The following is a 17,504-nucleotide window of genomic DNA, read 5'->3' on the forward strand; positions in this document are numbered from 1 at the left end:
ACGGACTCAAGGGTCCCAGGTTCGATTCTGGTCAAGGGCATGTACCTTGGTTGCGGGCACATCCCCAGTGGGGAGTGTGCAGGAGGCAGCTAATCGATGTTTCTCTCTCATCGATGTTTCTAACGCTCTATCCCTCTCCCTTCCTCTCTGTAAAATATCAATCAAAATATAAAAAAAATGTTTAAATTTTTAAATTTCCAGTTGACGTACAATATTATAATAGCTTTAGGTGTACAACAAAGTGATTAGACATTTATATTACTTGGGAAGTGGTCACCCTGAAAAGTCTAGTACCTATCTGAAACCATACATACTTATCACAACACTAGTGGCCTGGTGCACTGATTCGTGCACATTGAAAGGAAATTAATTAGAAGAAATACTTTAATATCACTATTCACCCTTTCTCTATAATAGAGGTGTCAACCAAATTCACAATCAACAATGACAGATTGAAACACATGCGTGCAATTGGCACCAGCAAGAGCTTTATATGTATCGCACATGTATAGATTATTGACTATATTCTCAATGCTGTATTTATAAGAATACTCAATTCCTAATGAACACTTTCTCTATAAATGAGTTACAGGCTTTATCAGGTTTGCTACATGCTCTATAAGTCATATTCAACCACCATAAACTCTGGGGACAAAGATTTTAGATGCAGAGGAAGGACCAGACTTCTGAGTTTAAACAGTTCAATCATTTTATGCATTCAATAAATCAGGGTGTTGTGTTTTTTTTTAAGAAATTGTTTTAAAGAGCATATTCTCATCTTCTAAATCTAAAACATCTTTTTCAATATGTAACTTTTGACCATTTCACAGGCATTAGGGGAGAGGGAGAGAGAGGAAATGAAAAAAATCCTCAGATAGTAAAGATTCGATATTGTATGGACATATGCATAATCTTTAAACAGCTAAAATCATGGCATATCCCTCTCCTTCTAGATCCACGTCTCCATTGGCAAAGCTTCATGGATCTTCTATTTTGGAGAGGCACCATCTGGAGTACAGCAAGACTCTCCTGCAGGATGAGGTACCTGAGCCTCTCTCCAGGGCAGCTCACAAGCTCTGGGTCAAAACACTAACCTACAGAAAATGCTTGGAAAGAGGTGGCCTTGAGGGGTGGAGGCTGACAGTGTTTACCTCATAAAAGTCAATGACAGAAATGGCTAAATTGCAACAGTTTTTGAACAACCAAGTTGGAAGTAGCTGGGATAGAGGACAAAAGAGCCATGAAACCTCACAGAATCTCTGTGGGTCTGTTGAAAAAGAAGAAAAGGCTTATAGGGGATGTGTAAATCAGGCACCGGCTTTCTTTTTCATTCCTGGGCACTCCCTTTCATTCAAGGGCATGGTCTGTACTTTCAGAAAGTCAAGATTTCTTAGCGGAGAGAGGCATGAAACTGGGATATAAGGCAGAATCGGACAACTGCCATCAGAGTGGCACTGAGAGTTCCAGAGGGAGATATCACACTCAGGAGTGGGCAGGGCACAGGGGAGGACAGATTGCATCAGGGACAGCTTTATGCAGGAAGTGTCTTTGAACTTGGTCTTGAATTCACTTTGATTTGCATGTATCACTACTACTTGCATTCCATGGGAGGTAGTCAATCTTCTCTTTATCAATTTTATTTAAGGGTACATAGGCTTGTGGAAAAGTTGTGGATATAGTCTAGTTATATTTCCTTTTTTAAAAATCAGTTGAGAAAGTTCCAAACCAAACAATTAAAAGGAGCCATTGATTAGAGGGAGGGGAACACTTGTGTCTCGCCAGAGGACATGTTTAGAACTGCAGATGCTCATTAGGATGCACCAGCCCTCTCCAGGGTGGAGCTTTTCTCAGTTTCCATCACAATCATTATTACAGGCTCAGGGGAAGGAAAGCACAGAAATATGTCCCAAGTTTCGAGATAACACTACAGTCTTTTAGGTAATGAAAAGCCAAGTGGAAAAACTTATAAGGCAGAGTGACCAGGAAGAAAAGTGTATGTGTAGTGAAGTGCCTGGAGTGTTTTTAAGAGCCTATGACTGATACAGCACCCAGACATGGAGACCCAGAGCAGCTGCGTCAGAATCATTGATTTCACAGGACGGGGTGGGTGGGCAGGTTGTTAAGGACAGATTCTGGCCCTAGCTGGTTTGGCTCAGTGGATAGAGCATCAGCCTGCGGACCAAAGGGTTCCGGGTTTGACTCCGGGCAAAGGCATGTACCTTGGTTGCAAGCTCCTCCCCAGCCAGGGCCCTGGTCAGGGCGCATGCAGGAAAAAACCAATTGATGTGTTTCTCTCACATCGATGGTTCCCTCTCTCTTCCACTCTCCCAAAAAAAATCAATGGAAAAATATCCTCGAGTGAGGATTAACAAAACAAAACACACAAAAAAACAGATCCTGGGCTGCTTTTCATACTTACTGACTGGGCTCTCAGGGGTGGGGGCCCAGAAACCTGCACTTTCACCAAGAACTGTAATAGTTCTGATGCATGGCCAGAACTTCTCCCTGCAGTAGCATTTATGCCATAAAAATGATAATATCTGTTCTGGGAGAATTCAAAGGAGAATCGGAAAGTAATTCAGAGAGATAAGACTAAATTGTTAATTATCCAATTTGTTATGAGTCTTTGTTTTACTGGCTGAGACTATCTTATATTTTTGAGTAAGAATTTTCTAATTCCTAGTGATTATGTGATACCAAAGGCAGATCGTGTCAAATATATTTTTAATTTTGTTATTTAATTGTATTTACTAAAGGAAAATATGTTTAAAAACTACAGCCAAATATCTAAATGCTTACCATTGGAAGGCTCCTCATATCTCATAAGTTTTTTCTTTCTGGGACTGGGGAGTTTATAATAAGGTTGTGGTTTTCCATATTAAATTCTTTAATGTTATTTATTCTGCAGCCTGAACTGGGTTTGATGACTATATAAAGGTTTATTATTCATTCTAAAAAGGAATATTGCATCTCAGTAATCTTTACCATCTTGGCGAGGACCTGCCTACAATGCTATTCAATCTGCTAATTGCAGACTTTTAAGGCCTGTAAATAGAGTCGCTAGGCAATGCAATCACAGAGCTTTTTATAAGCAAGCAAATTGAATGCTGGGGGAAAAAAGAAATTTTTAGCCATCCTACGTAGACAATGTGACTCTTTTATTTACTTATTTTTGTATAAAAATGTTTACTTTTAAAATCTTTAATTTTTAAAACAAGGAAGATCCTTAGAATTTATCTAGCAACTTCAGCATTTCATGGGCATGACTCAGACATTTTGTTTTGCATATTAAAAGGTTTTGACCTAAAATGGCCTTATATCCCCATAGAGTGGGATTCACTGCTTTGAGAATTAGAACCACTTATATTCTAACCAGACAGAAACCTACCCTTTAACCTGAGTGAATGGCTGGAAATACCTGTTAGTCAGATTTGTGAGAGTATACATTGTAATATTATAATTATAATGTACTATAAAAATGACAAAATAAATTGCTCAGCATAAATAACAGAACCCTTTTGTTACTCAAAAACACTTCGTTACAAAGTGCATAATAATTCTATTCATACCAACCCCATCTCATACAAAGAAGGCATGAAGAAACTAAATATCTTTTGTAGGTCACCAGTGAGCCTGAACAGGTGGGCACTCTCCTCCAACATGAAGACTAAAACTGCCTGTACTTTCTGTGGCTTCTCCTCTCCTGGGAGCCCTAATCAGAATGAATTAGAGCCACTTCCACCTATTTTGATGTGCTATGCAGAATTTATATTTTTATTGCCATTTTAATAGTAGAGGGAGAATAAAAATATACTCTTTCTTTGAGTAAGTGGGCCTTTGCTCCAATGAATGCATCTTTGCTTACTTAAAAAAAATTGCATGCATGAATATGTGTTTAATCCTCAATTTTTGTCCAAAATGATTTGGTGGAGCTTCCAAAAATACATATAACATTAGAGAGGGCTAATGGAAAAATAAGACAAAGTATGGTAAAGTCTCAAAATGTTCCCAAAATGTGTACAGTGAGGTATAAACATTTATTAGACATGGGCCACAAATTTGATCAAGAGCTTTCCAGCAACTAATACAAAACAGAAGCAGGATACTTCGTATGAATCTATGTCCACAGCTTAAAAAGAAACCACTTAGAAGCTTTTCTTTTAAAGGCCTTCGCTGTGAAAGGAATAAAAGAGAAAATATGAAAGAATATAGAATTAAGAAATGGTTTTTCAATTAGTAGACTTGCACAGTTTTTTAGATAAAAGTGAAATGAATGAGGAAAAAAATGATGAGTGAAATTTAGGTATATTGTACTATCTATTAAAAAAGCAGTACTGAAAAATTGAATGTACACTCATTTTCCTTAATTATACCAATTTTAAAAGTATGCCATGTTCATCTTTTTAAAAAATCCAATATTGATTTACTTTGTAATCTGAAAGACCTTTTGATAACCTGTCAGCTTTAATACAGCTGTTTTATTATTTTGGATTGGAAAAAGGTATGACTTAAATGGGGTAAAACAGGATTAGTCATATTTATTTTTATATTTCTCTTTATATGTAGCTTTTCCTCTCATACAGATATACTTAGCAAATAGTAACAGGTATCCAGGTTTACAAATATAAACAATATACATTAAAATAATTGGTGCATAAAAATATTGATTTATTTGGTCGATGGCTATAGATTATGCGCCCTGTACAATCTGACACTTGGTAGAGACAGGAAGTTATAGCCTAAGGGATTATTTAAATTCATCAGCCTATTTTGCTTTCCTGCCCACCCCCCCCCCATTTTGTTTTAATTTGGCTCTTCTTCCTAAATTTTTGTTCATTTTATTTTTTAAGATTACATATATTACAAGGTGTACAACATGTTTCAATATACATATACATAGTGACATGATTACTACAACCAGCTAATTAACATATTCATCTCCTCACATATTTACCTTTTTGTGAATGTGTGGTGAGAACTCCTGAGACCTATTCTCTTAGCAAATTTTCAGTATACAGTAAAATTAAAATGTCTTCATGTGCTTTTAATATTAATTAGTCTAAAAGTTTAAGGCATTTCTACACATGCCCTCACTTTTTCCCCCAGTACAGCAATCAAGGATGAATTTAAGTGTCACTGGAGCTACAAAGTATATGTCACATTACATTTGGAACATAAAAATGTGTATCAATGAACAAATAAAGACAGTAAGTGACTCAATGACATAAACATGCCATTGGGTCACCACCAGTCCAAAGGCCACCATGGTGCCAAAATCAAGGGCAGGAAGTGAGATTAAAATTGTAAATGCTCCCTTTGCTCTTCCTTCTTCCTGGCCAATACAGGCCAGGTTGAAAATGCCCTGTATCCAGATTTGGTTCAGAGTATGGACTGGGATGCTCCAGGGGCTGCTGTGAACTGTGTCAAATAAGAAACTGATTTTGATCTAGACAGGTTTTCTTTTGTTTATTGTACTTCTTGGAGTGTTCAACAGCCATTTTTTCATTCTATCAATTTAAATAGACTATAGTTGCCATTATGAACTCATTATTTTAACAAAAAATATCACAGCTTTCCTTTCTACTACTTATAACTGTTATGTAAAATACTATTTTTGGTCCTAGAATTTATTTTATAAAAAGATTACTTAAGCAAAGGCTTATATAACATATGATATAAAAAACTTGAGTTCTTGTTCATTTCTTGCTTTCTAGTATTTCAATCTCCTGGAATGACAGAGAGCCATAGTTGGTCTTGGGTTTGCAAATCTCTTTTAACCTGAAGCTAGCCTCAAAACTTTACATAACAAGAATAATGATATGGCCTTTGTAGCAATTTATGGTTTTAAAATGCATTCTCAGTTATCTCATTTGAGTTAACATTCCACAAATATTTATTGAGCATAGACTAAGTGCTAGGCAGTTAGGCAGGGCAGCTGTTATTATCCCCATTTGAGAAAGCAAATACAGATGCTAAATGACGTGTCCGAGATTATACAACTACCAAGTGGTGAATATGGGAACCGAACCTGGGCTCCTTGTTGAGAGGCAGTGTAATGCCATGCTGCACTGGTTTAGATTCCAGCTCTGCCGTGTACTCACTGTTTAACCGTGAGCAAGTTACTTAACCTCTCTGTACTGTGGTTTGTTTTAAGATTAAGAGTATTCATAAAGCATTTAGAATAGTGCCTGGTAAGCAGTAAGTATTATGTGAGTTGCTGCTATCATTATATGGTGTTTAGCCTAGTAAATTTGTTATAAAAAATGACTTAAGTGAAGGTTTATATAACATATACTAGAGGCCCGGTGCATGAAATTCATGCATAGGTAGGGTCCCTAGGCCTGGCCAGTGATCAGGGCCGATCTGTAGGGTGACCGGTGGGGCGATTGGGGCCCCCACTCACAACCGCTTTGGCCTGGCTCCACCTGCTCACCTGCTCCACCATCCTGCCGAGGTCCCATTCTCGTTGGGGCCCATTGGAGCCAGCAGCGCCTCCATTGCCGCCCGCTGCCAGCGCCACGTCGCCAATGCCCGCCATGTTCCACGCCGCCCCTTGGTGGCCAGTGCATGTCTAACTCCCGGTCCGTTGAACTCCCGCCTGTGGGGACAATTTGCATATTAACCTTTTATTATATAGGACTAGTGGCCTGGTGCACGAAATTCGTGCACGGGGGTGTGTGTCCCTCAGCCCAGCCTGCACCCTCTCCAATCTGGGACCCGTTTGGGGATGTCTGACTGCCAGTTGAGGCCCGATCCCTATGTCTGATCGGGCCTAAACCGGCAGTCAGACATCCCTCTCACAATCCGGGACCGCTGGCTCCTAACCACTCACCTGCCTGCCTCCTTAATCCTAACCACTTGCCTGCCTGCCTGAGCACTCCTAACCACCTCTGCCTGCATGCCTGATCACCCCTAACTGCTCCCCTACTGGCCTGATTGCCTCTAACTGCTCCCCTGCTGTCCTGATCACTCCTAATCACCTCTGCCTCGCCCTGTACCACCTCTGCCTCAGCCCCGCCACCATGGCTTTGTCTGGAAGGACGTCCAGAAGGTCTCCAGGAAGGTCTCCCAGTCTAATTACCATATTACCCTTTTATTTGTATAGATAATATAGAAAACTTGAGTTCTTTGTTCATTTCTTGCTTTCTAGTTTTTCAGTCTCTTGGAATAACAGAGAGCCATAGCTGGTCTTGGGTTTGCAAGTCTATTTTATGCTGCCTCTATCTCTACATAAGTTAATATACTATTTCCTCTTTTCTTTCCAATGGAACTTTTCCTGTATTTCATAACAGTCAATTTCATTTGGCAAAACCACTATACATCTGTCCTTTAGCCTGTATGCCTATGAAGGTCTATTTGGAATATCAGATCTTTTAAAAACCACTCCCAACTTTATACTCTAGTTTTCTAGAACACTAAGGTCTAGTTAAGTCTTTGTAAAATATTATTGCAAGGATACATTTTGAGAACAGCTTGGAAAAATTTCATTATTTTTCATACACACACATGAGTACTAGTGTAATTCACAGTTCCTGAAAATTTTCCTGTGATCACTCTGAAATTACATGGTAGGTAATTCAACATGGATATCTAACAGTTTGACATCTACCAGATATTCTTTATTAAAGCTCTTTGATTAATACAAGCACATTAGTATTGTTTAAATGGTCCTGGAAGAAAACACTTTTATTTACTTCAAAATCTTATACTGATTACATGAACATTTGCTAATATCTATTTTTATGGGTAAATTACTTACTCAAAGTAGAGAGGTTTTCTTAATCCAAGATGCAAAAATTGAAAGCAAACAGTGAAAGCAAAAATTGAAAGCAAAACAGTGGAAGACCTAGTTTTCTTCTCTCTGTAAATAATCTTTATTTTAGGCATAGTTTGGTTTGTTTGTTGAATCACAGGCAAATTAATGATTGCACTTTATTGTGAATGTTCATCTTACAGAGTTTAAACATCTTCCAGAACCTAAATAAACGCCAGTTTGAAACAGTTATTCATTTGTTTGAAGTTGCAATAATAGCAACTGACCTGGCTTTATACTTCAAGTAAGTACAGAACTTCCTTATACCTGTGTGGTTCTGCCTTCCATAAATGGTCCATTGCAATGAACTTGAAGGACATTTATTCACACACACACATCTATTATTCTCCTTTTGGGTTATCAATAAAACACCTTCAAGATGCATGACAGTGAATTTCTAGACATCTGCAAACTTTTAAAAGCTAAGCCCCTAATATTAAATAGTTTATCTGAAGAAGGTTGAGTTGAGGAATATTCAGCAAGATTGTCGCATTGCCAGAAGGGTGATCCCACACAACCTCATGAGATGGCTTTTGTCCTGAATTCACCATGGTCCGGAGTCTGGGAGATGAACAATCTTGGTGATACTGATGCAAATTAACCAAACTCCCAGAATTCTGAGTTATATACAGCAGAGTGCCAGCTTATTTATTATAATAATAGTTACCAAGGACCAGATACTTCAAGCTTCTGCACATTTTCTTGTCAGTGAACCATAAAGCTGCTTGGTGAAAATGGATTTGAACAAAGTGAACAAGTTATAGGATCCAAATATTTAATGACTTTGATGGGAAGTATCAAATTGTGCCTCTCTGATCCTTCTTAATTAAAAATTTAATTATTAGATAGTTCAAACATGAAGACAGATACTTAGGATAATATAACTCAGATTCAACAAATGCTAAGATTTTGCCACACCTGTCTTATTTTTTTTAAAAGGAGAAAAAAAGTGATAGAAATGAGATATTGCACACACACACACACACACACACACACACACACACACACACTCCACCATGAAAGACCCCTCCTTTCTCCCTCAAAGACATGACCATTCAGAGGCTGATGTGTATTTGTGTATTTGTGTATTCCTTTCCATCCATGTTTTTATATGGTATTGTGAAGTAGATTTAAAAATTTCCCATAAATGGTATACTGTATATACCTTTCTGCAATTTGCTTTTTACATGCAACATTTTCTTTTAAAGATTTGCCTTGGCGGTAAATGGAGATCCAGTTAATTCGTTTGAACTGTATATTCAACTGTATGCATATACCATAATTAATTTAGCCATCCTTCTATTCATGGACATTTAGATTATTTCAAATTTTTCATAATTGCCCACAATACTAAATTGTATGTCCTTGTATATATATGTTTCCTAAAAACTCTCCCTAGAGCCGAAACCGGTTTGGCTCAGTGTATAGAGCATCAGCCTGCGGACTGAAAGGTCCCAAGTTCGATTCCGGTCAAGGGCATGTACCTGGGTTGCGGGCACATCCCCAGTAGGAGATGTGCAGGAGGCAGCTGATCGATGTTTCTCTCTCATCGATGTTTCTAACTCTCTATCTCTCTCCCTTCCTCTCTGTAAAAAATCAATAAAATATATTTAAAAAAAAACAAAAACAAAAACAAAAAAAAACTCTCCCTAGAAATGAAATTGCTGTAGGGTTTGCATATCTTCAATTTTACACCTCATTGTAAAAGGTGACCCCAACAGAGCTTACGCGCAGTAAGACAATTTAACTGAATAGTACAGTGTGCGCAGAGCTTGTCTCAGATATAGTCATGCAAATATGGCTATACTTTATGCACATATATATTATAAAATGTAACTTCTTACCTTGGGGTCGACACCCACAAGAGTCATTGGATGTGCTTCAGGAGATCTGAAAAGCTCATGTTAAAGATACCTTTTTACCCTCTGGTCTTATATGCTATTGCACAGCTGTATCTTTTTTTAGGAAGAGAACCATGTTTCAAAAAATTGTTGATGCCTGTGAAAAAATGGAAACTGAAGAAGAGGCCATCAAATACATAACCATTGATCCAACCAAAAAAGAGATCATCATGTGAGTAGTCAGAATGTTATTCCTATTTTGGCAAAAATCACTTATTTTGTATTTCTTTCTGTATTAACAATTTTTGTTTCTTCTAAAGGGCAATGATGATGACTGCATGTGACTTGTCAGCTATAACCAAGCCCTGGGAGGTTCAAAGTCAGGTGAATAAAATTATGTTTCCTTTTCTGTCACACTCGTAGGTCCCACGTAAAAGGGATCGTGAGTATATCAGGTAACCTCAGACATTTATTCACACACACATTTATTATTCTCCTTCTGGGTTATCAATAGAGTTATCAAGTGATATTATAGCTATCACTTATTTGAAATAATCTAAATGTCCATGAATAGAAGGATGGCTAATTAATTATGATATATCACTTATATGAAGCTATTATCTTCCATTACCCTGGACTTGTCCTCTCAAACAATCAGTTTATAATTTAAAAAGATGGAAAGAGGAACTTGAGAAGTTAAGACAAAGATAAAATGTTCCCTGTTGGGTATGAAAAAAGGCAAATTGCTTTCATGAGCTCACAGATGTAAGACAATAGGTCTTTTTGATCAGGCCCCAGAACAAGACAAGTAGAGGGAATATTGGAAAGAAAATGCTTTCCTGAAAGTATTCCTTATCACTGAACAGGCGATAAAAAGTTTACGTACAGTTATTCAGGGATTGTGTGATAAATCAGCACGAGGATGAATCATTAGTGCTTTTCTCTTTCCAGCAATCCTTTCTTCAGTGCACAACCTCCCCCCTTTATTAAACTTAAATTTACTCCATTCTCCTTGTTCCATAACATTCGTACTATTACTGTTATAGCACTTACCACACTGTATACTAGTACATGACTGCCTTCACTAGACTGTGAGCATCTTAAAGAAAAATGTCACATCTCATTCCTCTTGGCAAGCCTGGCTCATGCCAATGTAAGGCAGCTAGTAGGTGTTCAATAAATTTGATATTGGGTTTTTAAAAAGGATATAAATAAACCCTCAAGTATCTGCACACTGTAATCAAGTAAAGCTGTGTTCTAGCCTTTGTGTGCATATGTGTGAGTGCGGTGTGCATCACACATGCAGATAGATGCTAGATGCTAATAGAAGCAGGACAGAAGGAGTTGGGAGGTTCCAGAGCTTGAAGCATAATATAATGGAACTAAATATCTTCCCATTTCCCTTTTTTACTGTTGAGAGATGGTGGCAATAGCAACTAGGAGGTAGGCACTCCCAGAATGAGTTTGGAACACTGATAAGAAGAGAAATTCTCCTTTCCCATTTCCATACAATCTGTAAATGTCATTTTTTTAAAACCAAAGAGTATGTGGTATGACAATATGCTCAGAGGTACTTTAACAGTAACTATAAATCCTGTCTTAAATGTCATTCATACTAATACAGTGCAGATTCTCTATTAATAAGTTGCTTTCATGAACCAAGTCTTTCTTATTTGCAGGTAGCACTTCTAGTTGCAAGTGAATTTTGGGAACAAGGAGATCTGGAGAGAACAGTGCTGCAGCAACAACCTATTGTAAAGACCTTGACATAAAAAACACACTATTTATTTAAAAATATCGATACAAATTAGTCTATTTTGTTTGCTGAACCTTAGAAAACTATCTTTAAAGGGTTTATTTTTCTTTCTAGCCTATGATGGACAGAAACAAAAAAGATGAACTGCCTAAACTTCAAGTTGGATTTATTGATTTTGTTTGTACTTTTGTATATAAGGTAAGTAAACAAATTATTTGGGTGAAATACATAATCATCTGGATGAGAATTTTGCTTTCAAACTGTTAACCAAATTCAAAAAGACCCCACATGAAAAGCCATTAGTGGTGTCCTTATTTCTCCAAGGTAGTTTGCGGTATTATCCTAATCCCTCATTCAGGAGTGGAAGGAGAAAGAACTCAGATGAGAGCAAATTGACTTAGGCAGGCAGGAAAGGAAGCCCCTGTCTCCGTTCCCAAGGCACAGAGTTAAATTTGACCTAGCAGCGCTGAACATCGGAACATTTTCTTACAGCTCTTCTGCATATGGAAAGTACTGAATATTAACCACACAATTTAAGTAGTTTTTGACCTGAAATTCTCTGTAGGAGTTCTCCCGGTTTCACCAAGAAGTCACCCCCATGCTGAATGGCCTTCAGAATAACAGAATGGAGTGGAAATCTCTGGCTGATGAATATGATGCAAAGGTGAAGGTAATGGAAGAGGAGGTGAAAAAGCAGGAAGAAGGAAACATGACTGAAAAAGGTTAGATGGAATTTGATTTTCCTTCTTGCAAGTAGCCAGAAGTCACATGACAAAAGCATAAAAAGTAAACACAAATATTAAACTTGCTTTACTGTACGGTCTGATAATTTTAAGATGTTAGTGATTTTCAGGTTACCTCCCCTCCCTCAAAGAATTCCAGATGGAATTGGCTGGTCCCATTGAGCTAGGGGTGGGGCTAGGCTTCCTCATCCACTCTAGAAGTTGGCTCCTGAGGCACCTCTGCAGATACTGAGTTTTTAGAAAAAACATGAAAACCATGAAATCAAAGGGATCAACAATTTTAGTCCCAACATTATGCATTCGCTGTGAGACTTTGAGCGACTTGCTGAACCTCTTTGAGCTTAATATTCTTCTCTATATAATGAGAAGGTTTTACAAATCTCCAGGTAGCCCTACATGTAAAGCAAAGCTGGCCAGCTGAGTGAGGTGTCAACAGGTACTCCAAGACTTAGCCTGCCTGCGCCTCAAATGTCTCCACACACGGCTATTTTTCCTAATGAAATCTCTACTCTTAAAATCACTTTGTTAGACTTTCTTCAGAAAACCTCTGTAAGACACTCAGGATCAATTATTAGCTCATCAGATGTCTCAAAATGTCATCTTTAGCCGAAACCGGTTTGGCTCAGTGGATAGAGCGTCGGCCTGTGGACTGAAGGGTCCCAGGTTCGATTCCGGTCAAGGGCATGTACCTGGGTTGCGGGCGCATCCCCAGTGGGGGGTGTGCAGGAGGCAGCTGATCGATGTTTCTAACTCTCTATCTCTCTCCCTTCCTCTCTGTAAAAAATCAATAAAATATATTTTAAAAAAAAATGTCATCTTTAAAGTGGAATGTGAATATGATGACATTTTTTTCTTCAGAGTTCAGCGCTCAAAAAGTTTTGTAAGAAATTCTTATTGTTTAACGAAGAATTCATCTCTATCTGGAAAGGCCTTGCAAAACAGAAGATACAACAGTCCTTTTAGAGCGTTCTATTGTGTTTAAGAGTATTTTAAAGACTTCAAAGAGGGAGAAAGTCTTTTGCTGAAGAGGCTAAGGATATCCTTCAACAGAATAAAGATAGGATTTCTGACTCCTTGATATCCACTGATGTACTTATTCAGTACAAGGCCCTGTGTTAGGCAGGCCCTGGGAAGAGACTGAGCCCTTATCTCACAGATGGGGGAGCTAGATGTTAAAATAAATGAGTGCTTGGTTATCTAACTATCAGAGGAAGCATGAAGAGTGTACCTGAGGAAGGATGCTTATGCTAAACTCTGAACTCTGGCTAAGCAAAGAGAGGTGGGGTTCAGAAAGGAGAGAAAGAAGAGAATATGTACAAAAGCTTTGAAGTGGCAATAAGCTTGGTGCAACTGGAGAACTTAAGGAGACTAGACAGTAACCAGGGCAAAGTATCAGAGGCTGGTAATGCAGGCAGCCCTGATAGGTTGTGTTGCCTTGAAGGCCTTACTAAGAATGTGTCCTCCAGAAGAGCTAGGGGAAGTCATTAAAGGGATTTAAATAGGAAAGCCATAATATCTAATTTGCACTTCAAAAAGATAACAAAAGTGGTAATCTTACTGAGCAAGTGATATTTCTTAGTACAATAAAATTTAATCTTTTCGCTCAATTTTATGATAAACAGGGTAATAGGGTATCAGGTCCTTTAAGTGGCTTGTGGCATTTTTATTTATTTATTTATCTATCATCTATCTATCTATCTATCTATCTATCTATATTCAGTATATTGAACTAGAGGCCCAGTGCACAAAAATTTGTGCACTTGGGGGGGTCCCTCAGCCCGGCCTGTGCACTCTCCCAGTCTGGGACCCCTCGGGGGATGACCACCTGCTGGCTTAGGCCTGCTCCCCAGGGAATTGGGCCTAAGCTGGCAGTCAGACATTCCTCTGGCAGCCCGGGAGCCCTCGGGGGGTGTCCACTTGCCAGTGGGGAGCAGGCCTAGCTGCAGTCAGACAGCCTTAGCACTGCTGAGGAGGCGGGAGAAGCTCCCACCACCACCGCTGTACTGGCAGCCGTCAGTCTGGCTTGTGGCTAAGCAGAGCTCCCCCTCTGGGAGCACACTGACCACCAAGGGGCAGCTCCTGCATTGAGCATCTGCCCCCTTGTGGTCAGTGTGTGTCATAGTGACCAGTCATTCCCAGTCGCTCTGCTGTTAGGGTCAATTTGCATATTACCCTTTTACTATATAGGATGTGGATCTTCTCTACTTTATGTGCATAAAAATCACTGCTGAACCTTTTTCCTATTACAGTGACAAGTTTCTGTGAACTAGGAACATTATTTTGTATTTCCAGGCAACAAGCTTTGTGCCTAGCCCAAAGCAACAACTCAGATTCCCAGATTGTGTACTTCAGTGGTTCTCTTGAGAAACAGATGTTATAATTGGCTAATTCTTTATTAAATTCTATTTTTAAGTGGACTAATTCTGAATATGTATTTAAGTTTTTAAATAGTCAAGCCTTTAGTATTTGCTATAAACTAAAACTAATTAAGCCATAAAGTTAATACTAACATCATTAGAGTGTTAGAATAAAAACACTATGTAGCCAGACTCCCAATAATACTGCTTTTCTCCTTTTTACTAGCTACAGAAGATTCAGGAGATGGTGTTGATGACAAAAAGTCCAAAACATGCCTAATGTTGTAGTATGATCCCTTGTTCTACATTTCAAATATTGTTTCTACTCTTGAAGAAAAAGAGAAAACATTCAAAAGAACTTCAGCAAATTTCATTCAGCAACCATCAAGTAACACAGTAGGAGGGGCTTCAGAAAAGCTCCTCTTGTGACTATCAGGGGAAAACACACTGAGGATAAAATAAAGTTCTACAAAAGTGCAAAATAAGATGAGAATGAGTGCTTTTTAAAAGTTATTAATTGTACGCATCTGCTAGGGCTACCATAACAAAATATCACAGACTGGGTGACTTAAACAACAGGAATTTATTTTCTCACAGTTCTGGAGGCTAGAGGTCCAAGTTCAAGATGTTGGCAGGGTTGGTTTCTCCTAGGTCTGTAGATGGCCAGCCTCTCCCTGTGTCTTTACATGGTCTTCCTCCTGTGTATCTGTGTCCTAATCTCTCATAAGCACACAGTTGCATTGGATTAGGGCTCACTTATATGACCTCATATTACCTTAATTACCTCTTACACACCCTATCTCCAAATACAGTACATTGAGGTACTGGGCATTTCTATTTCAACATGCCTTTGTGGCAGGGGGAGGGGGGGGAAGACACAATTCAGCGCATAGCATTAATAATCGTGATTTATACTCAAATCCCTTCCTGAACTAAAAATACCTAATCAACATGTCTTATTGTAAGAGTATATACAGCATAAAATGTATAATGTATATAAATACTATATAGAAAACAAAATGAGTCAAAGGTTATTTAATCTGAGCTGCTTATCATCTCTTTCCTCTACATTTTACCCTTGATAATGGAATGGTAAAGCCCACTCCACTTTTGGCAGCTTATAAACTATGTCTTATCCTATGCCCATCCCTCTCCACAAGTCTGAAATTTTTTATTTTATGTGTAACTAAGAATATTTTATGTTCTGATCTAGTCTTCTCATTGAAAGAATTATCTATTTATAAGACATTTCCTGGATAATCCTAATGCAAATTAAACCAGCTGATAAATATTATGCATTATTCAGAAGAATGTAATTTGATTATGTGACACTTTTACTATCAAAGCATTGGGAAGGACGTCGAGAGAGGTTACTTTTAAAAATGATTATTAGAACTATATATTGATTCTATGTACTTGTCCAGAGATGCTAAGGACAATCCACTACTTCTAGTACATGGTGCATGTCAGGACATTAGAAAAACTTAGCATTTCTTCCTTTACTTATCTATAACCATAGACTGAATTAAAAAACAGACCAAATAATAATAATTACACCATAGATTTTTAATCAAAAGATATCTAAATTATAATGAAATGAATTGATGATCGAGCCTCTAATATTTTGTTAAACAGGAGACATTAATTTTAAGCAACCAAGAAATAACTCACCATTTGTTATATTTTTATAAGATAGGTACTTAGAATTCTGACTGCTACTCTGACATAAGAATGTAAGGTCCATGAGATGAAAGTTTTTGTCCATTTTAGGCTGTTTTGTTCATAATGCTACCCAGGCACCTAGAGAAGTGCCCAGTGTTAAGGTAGGTGTTCAGTAAATACGAGTATTTTTAATAAATCTCATCACTCAGGTTTATAAATGAGGAGTGCCTGTAAGTTAATATTTTGAGGAAGAAAAAACTCAATATCTACAATCAAATAAGTGTTTCCTATTTAAGTGGGTAAGTGGTACTATACATCTTATTTCTATTGCTTAAAATAATTTTGAAATTCCACTTCTAGGGTTATTTTAGAGGCTGCATTAAAAAAATTATTCTTTAGCTTTATGTAATTTTAGACCCAAAAATATCAGTCAGCTCAAACAACTTCCCTTCCTCATTCACTAGAAAGTGAATTGTGGGGAAGAAATGTGCCACCTCTTAAGGTCTGCAAAAGTAGGAACTTCACTTAAGAGTAAGTATAAGTAAGTACATTTCATATCCCAAACCAATGGCTCACTGCACACCACTGACTGCACTATAGTCAAATTTGAAATAGGTCTATGGGAGAATCAATATTTAAACTCATCATCTTGAGGCCTTTTCGAAGACTCCTTAAAAATATGACTCCCGCCGAAACTGGTTTGGCTCAGTGGATAGAGCGTCGGCCTGCGGACTGAAGGGTCCCAGGTTCGATTCCAGTCAAGGGCATGTACCTGGGTGGCAGGCACATCCCCAGTAGGAGATGTGCAGGAGGTGGCTGATCGATGTTTCTCTCTCATCGATGCTTCTAACTCTCTATCTCTCTCCCTTCCTCTCTGTAAAAAATCAATAAAATATATTAAAAAAAAATATGACTCCCATGATTTACCATCCTATCTAATAAAAGAGAAACATGCAAATTGACCATGCCCCCGAACGCTTCCCATTGGCTAATCAGCAGGATATGCAAATTAACTGCCAACCAAGATGGCGGCCGGCAGCCAGGCAGCTGAAGTGAACAGGAGGCTTGCTTGCTCCAGTGATGGAGGAAGCCAAGGTTCCCCGCCTGCCTTGCCCGCCTCTGAGCTGCTCTCTAAGAAACAATGTAGCAATTATAGAAGCTAAAAAAAAACCAGATACCTGCTTTCAGCTGTCAGAGCTGGAGGGAGCAGGACCGAAACAATGTTGCAATTATAGAACCCAAACAAACCCTAGATTCCTGCTTTCAGCAGCCGAGGCCTCAAGCTGGAGCTGGCCTCAGAGCTAAAGCCGGCTCTCAGCTCCAGTGACAGCC

At 38.4% G+C, this 17,504-nt stretch overlaps 1 protein-coding gene across 4 annotated transcripts in view; it reads left to right on the forward strand.

Moving 5' to 3' along the window:
- PDE6C (phosphodiesterase 6C, cGMP-specific, cone, alpha prime) overlaps positions 1 to 15,054 on the forward strand; it is a 42,127-nt gene extending 27,073 nt beyond the window's left edge. For 3 of the 4 annotated variants that reach the window (XM_005884050.2, XM_014531574.1, XM_014531573.1), the window contains 8 exons: positions 954 to 1,041; positions 7,957 to 8,057; positions 9,779 to 9,886; positions 9,975 to 10,038; positions 11,334 to 11,408; positions 11,525 to 11,608; positions 11,976 to 12,132; positions 14,737 to 15,054. In XM_005884050.2, the coding sequence (XP_005884112.1) occupies positions 954 to 1,041; positions 7,957 to 8,057; positions 9,779 to 9,886; positions 9,975 to 10,038; positions 11,334 to 11,408; positions 11,525 to 11,608; positions 11,976 to 12,132; positions 14,737 to 14,798 (739 nt within the window). In that variant the 3' untranslated portion in view covers positions 14,799 to 15,054. The remainder of the gene's footprint in view (positions 1 to 953; positions 1,042 to 7,956; positions 8,058 to 9,778; positions 9,887 to 9,974; positions 10,039 to 11,333; positions 11,409 to 11,524; positions 11,609 to 11,975; positions 12,133 to 14,736) is intronic. The other variant, XM_014531572.1, reaches the window with a different exon arrangement.
- Positions 15,055 to 17,504: the final 2,450 nt, after the last annotated feature.

This window comes from Myotis brandtii, unplaced genomic scaffold (assembly GCF_000412655.1).
Source record: "Myotis brandtii unplaced genomic scaffold, ASM41265v1 scaffold810, whole genome shotgun sequence".
NCBI classification, from domain to species: domain Eukaryota; kingdom Metazoa; phylum Chordata; class Mammalia; order Chiroptera; family Vespertilionidae; genus Myotis; species Myotis brandtii.